At 55.9% G+C, this 14,470-nt stretch overlaps 1 protein-coding gene across 12 annotated transcripts in view; it reads left to right on the top strand.

The window, feature by feature from the left end:
• The first annotated feature begins 1,501 nt into the window (after positions 1-1,501).
• Positions 1,502-14,470, top strand: part of TNS1 (tensin 1) — a 212,175-nt gene continuing 199,206 nt past the window's right edge. For 8 of the 12 annotated variants that reach the window (XM_074399040.1, XM_074399033.1, XM_074399034.1 and 5 more), the window contains exon 1: positions 8,727-8,867. In XM_074399040.1, coding sequence (XP_074255141.1) covers positions 8,835-8,867 — 33 coding nt within the window. In that variant the 5' untranslated portion in view covers positions 8,727-8,834. Of the gene's footprint in view, positions 1,613-8,716; positions 8,868-14,470 lie in introns of those variants that run through there. The other 4 variants (XM_039469591.2, XM_074399041.1, XM_074399052.1 and 1 more) reach the window with 3 other exon arrangements.

The raw sequence follows: 14,470 nt of genomic DNA on the forward strand, positions 1-14,470 counted from the left end.
AGGGCCTGAGGAGTCTGTCGTGGAGTGTGGGCAGAGGAGAGCTTGGGGGCAGGGGTGAGCTAGCTGAGAAACTTTCAGGACCTCAGCCCACACAGTGGGAAAGGGACCCTGGTTGGTGCTGGAGAAGAAGGGGACAGGGAGGCAGCGTCACCTGGAAAAATGGCCCTGAGATGGCGCTAGGGCAGCCCAGCCCCAGGGGTATGGGGGAGGGGTCTGGCTGGGCTCCAGTGGCGTTTGCTGCTGAAGAGGCCCCCTGGCAGCCCCTCCGCCCCTCTTCTCTCCAGGGTTGGCAGGCTGCCTGCCCTCCCACTTTCTCTGCAGCCACAGAACCCCGGGCAAAGCTCATGGCTGCCCCTCCAGCTCTCCGCAGTCTGTCTGTGGGTCTCCGCCGGCCTCTCTCTGCCTTTGTCTCCCTGTCTCTAAGTCTCTCCCCATCTCTCTCCAGAGTCCAGGACCTCCACCTTTCCTCGCTTTTCTTCCCTCTTCCTAGTTCTGGGTCCTGATAGGATGACCTCACACAGTATTTCTGAGAGGCCCCATCCTCTGTTCAGTTGAGCACAGCTGAAGGCAGGAACCCGGGCGGTGGCGGGCAAAGGCAGGCAGAGGGAGAAGATGGGAAGTGGACGCTCTGAACCCAGAGCAGGCGGGTGCAGCCCCAGCCCTAATGCGCTGGTCCAGCTCTCCTCTCTCCCAGGCAAGGTCCCTTCCAACCTGTGGGGGCTCTTTGGATGCTCTGGGCGTCTGAGCGCCCTCACACCCGAGTTGGCTAGAGAGAGATCCTGGCTGAGGAGTCGGGGCGTGTGGCCAGGGTAAGAGGTTGGAGGTGGGACCGGACAGCTGGTCCAGACGGGCATAGAGTCCCCACGTGCGCGCCTGGCATAGGGGTGCGTCTGCTTGAGTCACGGAAGCCGGAGGCCTCGGTTTAAGTTAATCACATTATGCCCTGGGGAGCAATATGGGAACTGGAGTGGGCTCCGGAGGGAATCCGCGCACACGCACACACGCAGGCTCACACCCTCCCTGCAGCCGGGAGCACAATGCTGCCGCCACCGCCCAGGTTCCCGCGGCTGCCGCTCTTTGCTCTCAGGTGGACGCCCAGCGCCGGGCGCCGCCTCTGCCGGGTCCCCTCCCGCCTCCCCCGCGCGGCTCCCCGAACCTCAGAAGTTGCCGGGGTGCCGCGCCCGCCCCGCAGCGCGCCTGGGAAGCAGGAAGCGGAGGCTGTCAGGCCGCCAGGGGAGGAGAAAGAGCCGCGGAGGAAGAGTCCCCGAGGGTGTGAGCCCCCTACCCCTCGCGCCCCGGGGGGGTTCCCCGGAGATGGAGCCCAGCGCGGGCCTCCCACTGCGCTCCTCCCGCTAGAGGGGGCAGGACAAGGGCTGCTCCTCCGAGGCTGAGCCTCCGGGAGACCAGGGGCAGGGCGCCCGCCTTCTTACCCCGCCCCATCCCCGGAACTCCGCGCCAGGAGCGGCCGGTCCACCGCTCCCGACCCTCGCGCCCCAGGCGCCCACTCTCGGGCAGCATGACTCGGCTGAGCTGGTGCTTGTCGTGCGTGATCCGATGGGGCAAGTACCTTTTCTCGTGCCTCCTGCCCCTGCGCTTCTGCCTCCGCAGCCAGGTAAATACTCTCGGCCACACCTGGCCCCTTCCGACCCTCCCATCCCCTCCCTCCCAGATGCTCCTCTCCCGCAGTTTCTTGGGCATTGGATCTGACTTTTAACCTTCCACTCTCAGGGACCCTCCGTCTCGGGCGTCGTCAGCCTGAATCTCAGCAGAGTTTGGGACTCCGGGGGAGTCTCCACCCAGACTGCTGGGACCCGGGAAGGGGAGTTGCTGCTCCTCCCCCAGCGCACACCCCTGGATGTCTTGGGCTTGGGTCAGAAGTCTGAAGGATAACACCGGAGTCCGTGGGAGGGCGGTGGATTTGGGGATACGGAATAAAGTTCCTGAGGTTTTAAGCATCCCTCTTAAATTTCCGTGGGAAGGGAAGGTGGGTTCCTGGAAATGCCCCCTGCCTCCCAATCCCTAGAAGCCGCCGAGTTAAGGCAGGGAGGTAAGGAAGCGAGATGGACATGGGAATGGGGCGGGATTTCCTGCTTGTTCAGGAGGATAGAGGGACCGGGGAACTGGACAGGGAGAGGATGGGGGCTGGGCGCCAGGGAGGGAGCAGCAGAGTTGGGGGCGGGAGCAGAGGTCTGGGAACCTGCAGTGCTGTGGGTGGGCGTGTCCTAGTTGAGCAGCAGTCTCCCTGCGATTCTGAGAGGATGCTTGACGTTGCCTTCAGCATGCATGTAATATGTGTATGTTTGTGGGTGGGGGGAGTGTAGACAGGAGAGTGGAGGTGGAGGTGGAGGTGAAGGCATGGCTACAAAGTAGGGAATTGGAAAACCTGTACATAACCTTAAAGTCTCCCTGGAGGACAAGGAGAACCCCAATATCATGACCTAGAGCCCCCAGGACCCCAGGAACCTCTAATGAGGGGAAGGATTCCAGGGACTGGAAGTCCTGCTTTCTGACCCATTCTCTTGGGGGCAGGGATGGTCCCCTGTCACATGGGAGGGGGAAGTCCACCATTCTGGTTAAGAGTGCCAGCTAATGAAGCCAGCCACCTGACTTTGAATTCTGGTTTTACTAGCTGCAGACCTTGGGCTAGTTCTGGGATCTGCCTGTATCTTAGTTTTCTCATCTGTAAGTGGGGATAATGAAATGATCTACATAGTTGGAGTGTTGTAAGGATTAAATGAGATAATGCATTTAGTGTTTTTTACCCAAACCTACTCTGTAACAGGTGTCTGATGAACATCAGGGATATTATCATTGTTATTGTTTGCTTCCAGCAGGGATCTCAGCTCAGACCTTTAGGCAGGCCAGAGCTGGAGTATGTAGGGATGGAGAGATTGCTCCCAGTATCCATGCTTGCCACCCAAATGGATGAGAAGGATCCTTCTGCTTCCTCAGGAGCTTGGACTTTTAGCTCCTTCTCCCAGGTGCTATCCTTGAGCCTCAGTTTCCCTCTCTGCTGTTCCGCAGTGGGGAAAGGTGCCAGCAGGCTTCCGTTCCAGTTACCTAAGGTATGCTTTGAAATCTTCCAGCAAGATGCATTGTCCTCAGGGATTGGCTGGGAGGCAGGCCCTGCAGCTGCAGATCACAGGACTGGAGACTTGTCCACATTCCACTGGGTTCTGAGTTCAGATGCCATCCATGGAGTCTGGAGTTCTAGATTCGAGAAAAGAAGCCTGAAGTGGGAAATGGCCAGCCAGGACCAGGTCGGTCGGACCCCAGACTGCTTAGCAATGCCCCCTTCTCATTTGCAGGGAGAGGTAGAGGATGATGGAACCACTTCACTCGACTCTCCTCTTCCTCCTGGGCTAGGATTTGAGCTGGCGGCTGGGGCTAGGGGGCTGTGGATGAGCAGCTGCAGCTGCCCCCCTCCAGCCTTTGAGGGGCCTGGCTCAGGCAGGAAATTAGAGCTGGGGAAGAGATCAAGATTGTGGAGCAGAGCTCTGGGAAGGATCTTATTAAGCATTGTTGGGATTGGGCCCAGACACTGTCCCCACCTGGGGTCATGGAGAAGGGTCAGTAGGAGAAGGGGTGTGAGTGAGGCTCCTTCTCATGTCAGCTGGGGAAACTGAGGTTCATGCAGGACCTGCTTGGATCTCTGCCATCTCTCTCAGAGAGCACCCACATATCTGCAGTGCAAGAGAGTGGCCTCAATCTGGGACTAGAGGGGTGCTGGATGTGGGGGCTGGGGGCAGGGCCTCTTGCCCATGTGGTGCCTTGGTGGGCATTAGAATGTAATGCCCCATGTTCTGGACTGAGGCATGTCATGCCAGGGCTTGGTGAGTGGGGCATGGATGAAACTTGAGCCCCCACTCACGCCTTGGCTGCACCCTGGGTAGTGGTTCATGGAGGCTCTGCTAGAGGTTTGAGCACACAGGACTCAGAGGCTGAGTGTGTATGAGGGTGATGGGTAGGGTGAGGTAGTATGGCTTACCTCAGGGAGGCCCTAGGGGCATCATGGGACAGACCCTGCCCGCACCCAGATCTCTCCTTGTTGACTCTTCTGGGGCCATGAGGGAGCCATGTAGTAGCACTATCCTTGGCTCCCCGCTCTCTCTTGCCAAGCAAAATCCATTCCCCGGGTGGCTGGACCCCTCCCTGGAGCCTCAGCGTCAGCCCTTAGGTGAGTGGACAGGACAGTTAACATGTCACCACAACATGGAAGCATAGCCTAGTCCTGGGGTGATGGCATTGCTATAAGAGCAGTAGGAAAAGTCTCCACCCATGGGAGATGTGGGATCAGATGCCCCAACCTCCATTTTCACACATCGTACTAGCTGTGTGACTCTGGGCTAGTTGCTGAACCTCTATGTGCCTCCGTTTCTGCATTTATAAGATGAGGGTTAGTAGGAGCCTTCAAGGCCATGCTGCAAGCCAAGTGCCAGGTTAGTTGATATTACTCTTTCCTGGAGCAGGGGCAGAGTGTCAGAGTCTGAGGGGGTGAGAGGGTTCAGGTCCAGGAGCTGAGTGCTTTGGTGGAGATTCCTGGGTCTCGAGCTGTTGGGCTCTACAGCTGGATGCTGGTGGAGAACCCGCATGCCATCTCTGCCCCCACCTGTTGGATGTGAGCCCCCCAGGATGGTCTGAGAGGTGGGCTACAGTGTGAGTGGCCCCAGTGTAAGAGGTGGCAGGCTGCAGGGTTTAGGGAATAAATCCAGGGTCTGGGAGCCAAGAGACTGGATCTCTGCTTTTGATGGGCTCTGTGGCCTCTGGCGAGTCACCCCACCTCTGTTGACGCAGTGTGGCAGCGGCGGTCTGTTAAGCAAGGGGACTGGATTAGGCTAGAGGTGCCCTGAGACTAACCCTCCTGGCAAACGTGTTCGCTTGGACCTTCAGAGTTTTTTTTGTTTTTCAGCCAACACTTTCAAATTTGTGTTTTTTAAATTTTCTAAAAATATTTTCTGTAAAATATGGGGTTGGGGTTCTGTGGCAGATCAAAAGATGTGGAGCAGTGGGCTTGTGTTGCTGCAGGCTGTAGTGGGAACCAAGGAGTGGGTGTTACCCTCGCCGGGTCCCCATGACCCCTCACCCTCTCCCCTCATTGAACTTCAGTGTGACCCCCAAAGGCTCTTACTGTGACCCCTGGGCAGCTGAGCTTCAAGGCCTTTCCAGCTCTAAAATGCTCTGTTTCCTGAGGCAGGGGGAGAGTGACCTTCAGATGCTGTGACCAGTGGTGACAAAGGAAAGGCTTGATGCCATGGTAGGAGAGGGGTGGACATCAGTAAGAATGTTTAGATGGACAAGAGTTAAAGGACAGGAAGCTTGAATTGGACAGGATGGGGCCTTGGCCTGGGAAACTCATGGTATCACAGAAGGAGTTGGAAGGGACATTGGAGGCCATCAGCCTGGTGATTCTACAGGTAAGGAAACTCAGGCCCAGGGAGGGGCCTGCCAGGCTCAGGCTGTAAGGCCATTAGCTCATTCCTGCCCACACTCACCCTTCCCTCTGCCTTGGCTCTCCCTCCTCCAGGCCCAGGGCCAGCACCGGAGTCCACAGTCCTGACTCTGTATCTTTAGCTGGCTGCTGAGCAGGGGTCTGGAGGGAGGATCGGAGGGAGGTCTTAGCATGCCCAGGGGAGGGCAGGAGTGGCGGGGATGGCACAGGGTTGGGGCTGGGTTCTGAGGCTTCTGGGATGCCAGTGCAGAGCCCTGGCCAAGCCCCTCAGTGTGTCTGCTGCATGTGAGACAGGGGTCTGGGCACAGTGTGGAGATCCCAAGATGAATGAAGCCATCTGGGCCTGCGGGGAGTCTGCAGCTGGCTGGAGCTCTGCAGCGGGGCACTGGCAGCAGGCAGAGCTGGCTGCAGATAGGGCGGCACTGAATATGTGGGCAAAGTGAACAGGTGGGGCTGCCTGAGGCCCTTTCGAGGGGAAGAGAAGGAAGGTTTGGGAAGGGGGCAGTGAATGCTTACAGTAGGAAAATATGTTAGAAACCATTGACTAATTGCTTGAATGATTGAGTCATTCTTTAACCGTGTCTGGTGCCTGCTGTGTGCCAGGCTCTGGGGATATAAAACACAGGACACATCCTTGCCCATGTGTGGGTGGGAGTGGAGACACCAGGCTGTGAAGGAGAAATAAAGGCTGACAAGCCTGAAACCGGGTCATTACACACAGTTAGAGCCACCTCCGTCAGCAGAGTTTAACATTCAACAGGGAGAATGGTGGTTAATTAGCAGGAAGAACTTCCTGATCATGAGCGATTAATATTCAGGAGAGACCCCGTAGGCTTGGTGAAGAGGAATGGGGGCACTCTGGAGGGAGGGCGCCTCCAAAGGAACCCCCAGCACTAGGGTCCCCACTTCCATTCTCAGTCCTAGCTGAGTCCAAGCAGGGCCTCCTTGGGCTGTATGGGAGGCCAGACAAGTTGGTGTCGCTGTGACTTGGTCTTTGGTCTGATTTTCCAGCATTTCTGGGAAGCTCCAAGGTGATTTCTGAGAACTCCAGAGAAAGCTGGCGGGAGGCGTCTTCAGTGACGCCAGCAGTGAAGGGCTGTGGGAGCAGGCAGGGGGAGCTGGGTACGAGTGGGCACAGGGATGTCAGGGGTTAGCTGGCTGAGCCCCTGAACTTGTCAGGACCTGGGCAGCCCGGCAGAGCTGGTGATAATGGGTGGAGAGAGCCTCCCTCCTGAAGACCACCTCCCCTTACCTCCCTGGTGCTCCAGCCAGGGGAGGCTGGACAGTTTGCAGGGGTGTCTGTCTGTGGACGTCCTCAGCCATGACTGCTGGGCCAACCTCGTGTGGAACACTGGTTCATTTCAGTGTTGGCTAAAATGTCAGTGAAGCCCCAGCAGGCTTGGGGTAGGAGGTCCAGAGGGGGATTATGATCCTGGCAGGGGAGGAGGCTAGAGGGAGGATCTTTCCCAGCCCCAGAGCTCCGGGGGACTTGGGGAAGTATGGAGAGGAGACCCTGACAACTTTACCAGAACAGACTCTTCACTCAGCACCTGCTTTAGGAAGGACCAGAAATTGACACTTCAGTTTCAGTATCCTCCCCTGACTTCTTAGAACCATCAAACCATAGATGGATAGTCTCTGGTGCAGTGGACAACCTTTGTATCTGAATACGGCAGTCTTTTTTCAGATGAAAAGTCTGTTTCCCCTTCATTCTGGGGTCTCCCAGGTAGATGCTTTGAGTGGTCCCTGGGCTGGGAGTTGGCATAAGTGGCTGGGCTGGTCACTGTGAAGGGGGAGGCCAGTTGTAGTTGCATGGTATTTGGTGCTGATGGAGAGCAGCATGGCGAGGACTTGGGTGAGTGGGGAGGGAGGCAGGGGATCTGTAACCCTCTGTACTTGTGGCCCTGGGGCATGGATAGCACAGTGTGCAAAGGAGCCCGGGGAAGAAGACTTTTCTTGCTAAGTGACTCAGTCTGGGAACGAGGTCTCCGAGTGCCTACTCTGGGAGGGCTCCTGTGTGCTGACGTGAGTTGGACTGCGTCCTTGTGTGTGTGTGTGTGTGTGTCCACACGAGGGTGTGGGGCTGAGCCCTCCCTCCCTCTCCTGGACAGCCCCAAAGAGCAGAGCGAGTGATTCACTGGCCCCCACCCACCCTCAGTTGGTCCAGCCAAGGCCAGAGCTCAAAGAGGAAGGGTGTTTTTGGAGGGGAACGTGGTGTATAACCACGTTCTATAACGACAATGAGGGCCTGGGGCGGGCTTTGCTGGATTCCTTCTTAGTGCTCCCTGAGAATACTTCTGGGCTCTGACCCAGCCTCCTTCCCACCCTCTAGACCCCCATGATTGCCCCTGGGCAGAGGTGGGGGTGAGGGGAAGGGAGGGCTGGTGAGCATGGGACACTGTGGGGAAGAAAAAAGCCTGTGGAATGGTGGGAGGGGAGGACTGGGCCCAGGAGGGGGAGAGGGGAGGAGGAGGAGGAAGTGGGGAAATGCAAACCAAATGTTGGCCCCGGGTACAGTCAAGAAAAACACACTCTCGCGGGAGCTTGGAGCGGGGCTCCTTTTCAGAAGGGCAGGAAGGGCTGGGACAGATGTTTGGAGGAAAGAAAGAAAGAAGGAGGGAAAAAAAAAAAGAAATAGGAAAAAAATTGGAATGAGATCCACAGCCTTGGGGCAGGGCCATTCTTCCCCAGTCTGGGCCCGATTTCTTCTGTGTTAAGGCCTGTTCTGGGCTCTGAGCTTGGTGCGTGGGCACCAGGGTCTGTCCCAGTCGTGTGTGTGCAAATGCGTGTGTGTTATGAGGCCAGGAGGCAGGCACGGGTACTCGGAGAGGGGGAGGGGCCGAGGCGCCCTGGGTGTGCGGACTGTGCGGGCCTGGGGCTGCCTGTTCATCCATCAGTGGTCCGGAGGCTTCCAGGAGTGAAGGCTCCCGAGTGGGTTTGTTGGGGGCGGGGGTCTGCAGTGAGGAGGGAGGGCTCCAGGCCCGCCAGCACCAGATCAGAAGACAGAGGAGCCTTGGTGGCACACAGGGATTGTGTGTCCAGGGGCGGGGGGTGCAGCTGGGGGAGCCCTGCCTCAGGTAGCTGTTCCTTTTTCCTGTCCCCTTTACACCCCCTGCAAAGCAGAGCTCCCGACCCTCAAGGCCACCGGTGGAGCCCCGAGGAGGGAGGAGAGAGGAGGCTGAGGCGAGGGGGTGGAGTGGGGAGAGGAGGAGGAGGGGTGGAGTGGGGAGAGGAGGAGGAGGGAGGGTGAGCTGGAGGCAGCGGGGCGAGAGGCTGGACGCCGGAGCAGCAGCGGACTCTGGGACCTTCTGCCAGCGCCGAGGGGACTCTAGCTTTAGGGGCTCTTCGCAGGCCCTGGGCGTGCCGAGGGACGGGACCGGCGAAGATGACGTGGATCTGTCTGTCCTGCATGCTCTGGGTAGGTCTGGCTGCTTTAGCTGGGACGTTACTCTTCCTCAAGCCGCCGCCCGCCACTGAACCCTGCCACCTTATTCTTTCGCTAAGAGCCTGGGGTGGGGGTGTCAGTCTTGAGGGAGGGGCCTTTCCGTCTCTGGCCTACAGAAAGACAGACTGACTTGAGCAACCCTCAGCCCAAAGACTTTCTCCACCAACAGGGCCCAGACCCAGGGTCTCGGGCCAGTACCTCCCCTGCCCCCCCCCCACCCCCCAACTGAGTCCCAGAGCTGTAAGTGGAAGGAAGCTGTTGAGAACTTTGCTGCTTTTTGGAGCATTCCCTCCCTACCCTCGCATCCCACGGTGGGGTGAAAAATCTTTACCCTCCTTCAGTTGCTGAGCCCAAGAGCTTGAGGAGGAGGCAGTGGTGGGAGCAGAGAAGAGTAGCCCCAAATATGAAGTCTGGAAGAGCTGGGCTGGGAGAGAATTCTGATTCCATCTCTTTATTCCTTCTACACCCAATTTCGGCTTCCACCCCCTGCCATCCCTTCCTCCACAGCCCTCCCCTGCTACCAAGACCTCCCAGTCCCAGAGGAGGGAGCCGCGGCCTGTTCTTCCCCCTTTCTCTCTTGGCCCCAGGTTCAGGTCTCAGATGGGGATGCCTGGGGGGCAGCAGAGAGGCCTGGGGGCACGTAGTGAAGGGTAAAAGTCTTAAGGCCAGTCCTGGGCTAAGGCTCCAGGGAAAAGGGGGTTGGGAGAGGGCTGCCTACTGCAGGAGGGCTGGGGGTCGGTGGGGGAGAGGGCCTCTTCCTCAGAGGGGCTCTGGTAGGGCCCCCTTGGCCAGGCAAAGGCATACATGGGGTCAGGAGGGCGAGGAAGTCATCCCTGGCTGAGGTTACTGTCGGACTCTGAGAGAGTGATGGCTGGTTTGGGGGAGGGGGCTTCAGGTCTGTGATCCAGATGTGGCCTTTCCTGTCCCTTTCCTTGTTCTGGCCAGTCCTTGGGAGGGCCCTCTTGGCCCAGGCAAGCCCAGGCTGGGGGCAGTTGTAACACACACTGGGACAGCCAGCTGTCCTCTTGGCAAAGAAGGGTAGGGTAGGGGGCCTAGAATGAAGAGGTTTGGGTGACATGTTGGGCCAGGGTGCTGGGATGGGCTGGATTAATGGACTGAGAGTGACCAGGGAGTCCTACACACAGGAGGCGTTTGTGGTTTACTGGGCTGGTGTTGACATCTGGAAAATGGGAGCCTTGGCTAGGTTTGTCTCTGTGCTGTGGACAGAGGTGAGCAGGAGAGAGCTTTGCAGCAAAAAGGATGGCAGGTAGATGTCTAGGGGTGACACGGAAGGATGGCAGGTAGACGTCCAGGGTGACACGGAAGGATGACAGGTAGATATCCAGGGGTGACACGGAAGGATGGCAGGTAGACGTCCAGGGGTGACACGGAAGGATGGCAGGTAGACGTCCAGGGGTGATGTGCTGCTGTGAATGGAGAGAGCGCTCTATAGACCCCTTCAGCTGAGCATTCTTGGGAAAAGCACCTCAGCCCTGTGAACCTCTGCTTTCCCATGGGTGAAATGAGGATTGCAGAGAGGTAGGCATGAGATTTTGTTTCCAAGTACCCAGGGCAGTGCCTGGCAGGTAGAGTGCCCTATGGATGTTATACCCTCCCTGAGAGTAGGAGGAAGAGTCTGGGCAGCAAGGCAGGTGTGGGTGCTGCCTCCTCGAGTGTCTTTATTTTTCTTTCTTCTCCTTCTTCTTTTTTTTTTAAAATTGAGATAGAGTCTTGCTCTGTTACCCAGGCTGGAGTGTACTGGCAGGATGTTGGCTCACTGTAATCTCCACCTCTCAGCTTTAAGCAATTCTCCTACCTCAGCCTTCTGAGTACCTGGGACTACAGGTGTGCGCCACCATGCCCAGCTAACCTGTGAATTTTTAGTAGAGATGGGGTTTCATCTCTAAAAATACTAGCATTAAACTAGCCTAGTTTTAACAAGCTCTAGGAATAAAAATCACTTTATTAGCCAAAGAGCAGAGCTATTTATTATGCATAACTTGATTTTCTCATCCACTGCTCCCATTTGCTATTACGTATTCAAGTTGGCCAGACTAGTCTCGAAGTCCTGACCTCAAGTGATCTGCCCATCTCAGCCTCCCAAAGTGCTGGGATTATAGGCATAAGCCACTGCACCCGGCCTTGAGTGTCTTTAAGGCTAGAATAGCCTGTGCATCTCCCCTGGCTCTTTTTCCTCTCTTCTCCTAGTCTCTGTCCTGGTTTGGCTGGCTGCGATGCCCACGGCCATGGTGGGCCAGAGTCTGGGGAAGTAGGGACTGGAAAGACAGGACTAGGCTCAAACCCTACGTCCATATTTACTGGAGGGGCAGCCTTAGTAAAGCAGTTCCCTTCATGAGCCTCAGTTTCCTGATCTGCAAAGTGGGGAGAATAATATACTCCTTGTATGGCTGGGGTGGGGAAAGAGAAAATAGATGTCAAAAGATCAGGTATGTAGGCATATAGTAGTTGCTCAGCAAATGCTGGCCCGCTTCCCACTCCATGGTCTCCAGCCTGGTTCTTGGGATCTTCTGTATCCCAGATCTGATGCTGGGGGAGGATCTCCCTGGGAAGGGTGTCGTGGGGCAAGGCTGTGGCCTTGGACTGTGTCTCCTCACTGCTCAGGGACTATGACCAGCTATTCTGAGGCTAGGAACTGGCTGGGTCTGTGGCATCAGGGAGGATAATGGAGGCAGAAGCTGTAAGAGAGAGGTCTTGTGCCTAGAGTGAGTGCTTGTGTCTATCGATTCACATGTTCCTGTCTGGGGAAAGCTGCAACTGTGTCATCCGAGAAGTAATATATCTGTAGTGCATAGTTTTAACAAGCTCTAGGAATAAAAATCACTTTATTAGCCAAGGAGCAGATCTATTTATTATGAATAACTGGATTTTCTCATCAAGTGCTCTGATTTGCTATACATATTCAAGTACCATTTATTTAGAAAATAATTGCATGCCTAGCAATTGAGGCTTTTTGGTGTTGTACTGATGGAGTTAGAGGCGCAGGTCCTTCCTTCCAGAGGGGCTCGCTCTGTCCCCAGGAACTGGGAGGGGCTCAGGGTGAGGCTGAAAGAGCCACCAGGCAGGGGCTGGGGTTCAAGCGCAGCCTTGGTCCTGCTCTGAGCAAGCTTAGCGGTCTCAAGCTGTTCACACAGCTTTTCTGGACCTCTCCGAAACTTGGATACTATTCTCTAAGGCCACATCCAGCTGCAGACAGTGATGTGTTCTGTTTCCTGGAGTTGGTGTCCTGCCTGGGGCTAAGCACACAGTCTCGACAGAGGGTCCTCATGAGCCCTGGATCCCTTGTGAGCAATTCCTGCCATGCGGACCCCAATCTGACTCTTTGGTCCTGAACTTGCTCTCTGTAGTTCGGTTGACCTGTAAGGGCCTCCTGACTGTGGGTTTGGGAGGTAGGCTGGGCTGCGTGAGATTCGTCAGGGTCTGCAATAAGACCCTCCTTTTGCAAAGTTTTTCAAAGTGATGTGAGAGGCACAAAACTGGGGGCAGCACTGCTCTTTTTTCCTGCAGTGTTGAACGGAAGTGGAGCATGCTGGCTGAGTGCAGTGTCTGGGCTGGATCCTGGGCTGGTCACTCGGCATCTGTGTGACGGTAGGCAAACAGCTTCACATCTCTGTGCTTTGCTTTTCCCACCTACCTATGGGGCTGATCTGTTTTGAATGGGCTAATCCACACATGCATTTAGGGAAGTGTCTCTCCCATATAGGAGCTCAATAAATGTTAGTGCTTCTTGTAGGATGGCATATTGTCAAGGCCACCCAGCTAGTCAGAGTCGAGGCTCGAACCCCATCTGCTGCATCCTCTGCCAGGGTTCTATATTCTGGGAATGCTTCGGGGCAGGGAATGTGGGGTCTGTGAGAATCGAGCCCTAAGAATGACATGTGAGCCCTAAGTGAGCAAAGAGGACCATCGTGAGCAGCCCAGGGACAGGGCACAGTGTTGGGGAGGCTGTGTGATGAAGGAGCATCTCATCATTTGGCTTTCTAACCACACCCTCCCCAAGCACCTTTCCATCCTTGTTACAGATTATTATGGAGGGTCTGCTCTCTTCCAGCTGCTTGCACACATCAGGCACATGACTGAAAGCAGGGTGGGTGTTAACCAAGAGGGAAACACTGGGCGATGTAAGGGGGGACCTAACCTGGACTTGGGGGAGAAGGTGTCAGGAAAGACTCCCTGGGAGGTGAATTTTAAACTAGAGATGAATCTGACCAGGCACAGTAGTCACATCTGTGATCCCAGCACTTTGGGAGGCTGAGGCAGGAGGATTGCCTGAGCCTAGAAGTTCGAGGCTAGTCTGGGCAGCATCGTCAGTCCATGTCTCTAGTAAAAATAAGTAAGTTAGCTAGGCATGGTGGTGTGCACTGATAGTCCCAGCTACTTGGAGGCTGAGGTGGAAGGATCACTTGAGCTCAGGAGGTCAAGGCTGCAGCCAGCTTTGATCGTACCACTGCGCTCCAGCCTGGGCAACAGAGCAAGGCCCTGTCTGAAAGTAAAATAAAATCAAATAGAATAATGAAGACAAATTGGAGAATTCAGAAATCCAACTGCAGGAAGTGAAAACAATTGAGGATGGATAAGACAAAGAGAAATGAGCCAGTACATGATCTTTCAGACAGGGGACCAGCCACTGATGATACAGCTGTCAGGTTCCCTAAGGTTGCCACAGACAGGCATCTGTCGGCAGACGTGGCTGAGCTGGTGGTTAGTGCAGTAGGTAGGTGCTTGGAACCCTGCCTTGGACAGGCTTGGATTTGAATCTCTGTTCCAGCCCGGCCTAGGTGAGGAAGTCACTCAGGGACATGAAGGTAGGGCCGTGGGTGAGTTCCTCAACCCAGCATAGGGCGTCGTCGTGAGGATTAAATGAGGAAATCCATGCCAATCCCTCACCAGGGCGCCTGGCCCCACTGATGTGGCCTCAGACTAGCCCCATCTCTGAGCCCTTCCAAGCCAGGACACGATTTTGCTTGATGCAGAAAATGGGCTTGATGCTCAGAAATGTGGGCAACCTTCATTAAGAAGGATCAGAGAGAGAGAGAGAGAGAGAGAGAGAGAGAGAGAGAGAGAGAGACACCAATGGAGAGAACTAATTTCTTTTTCTTTTGTTTTTCGTTTTTTCTTTTTTTCCATTTTTCTCTGAGGAGAGAAAACTCATTTCACTCAGGAAACTGAGTCAGGAGCTAAAGGCTCTTGTGCAGTGGCCTGGGAAGCGCCGGGGAAATGTCGCTGTCTGCCCTCCTTGGAGGTTCCCAGTGCTTGGAGACCAGGAGCATCTTCTCAGCCAGAAGATGACAGCACCGGGTCACCTGCTGTCTTGCCTGGTGACGAGGGTGGCCCCATGTTCTCTCTCTTCTGAGGGCAGGTCCATGGGAATGGGGTATAATTTCGCTGCAGAAAACAGAGGCCAGGCAGTAGCTTCACCCACGTGATTCTTCAGACTTGTGCTGGACACAGAGGACACGGAGCTGATGTGTGCACTGACATGTCTGCTGGTGGGTAGTCTGATGCCCACAGAAAAGACAACACAAATTGCTGTTCACCGCTGCTGAGGCCTCACCATG

Source organism: Saimiri boliviensis, chromosome 5 (assembly GCF_048565385.1).
Source record: "Saimiri boliviensis isolate mSaiBol1 chromosome 5, mSaiBol1.pri, whole genome shotgun sequence".
NCBI lineage: Eukaryota > Metazoa > Chordata > Mammalia > Primates > Cebidae > Saimiri > Saimiri boliviensis.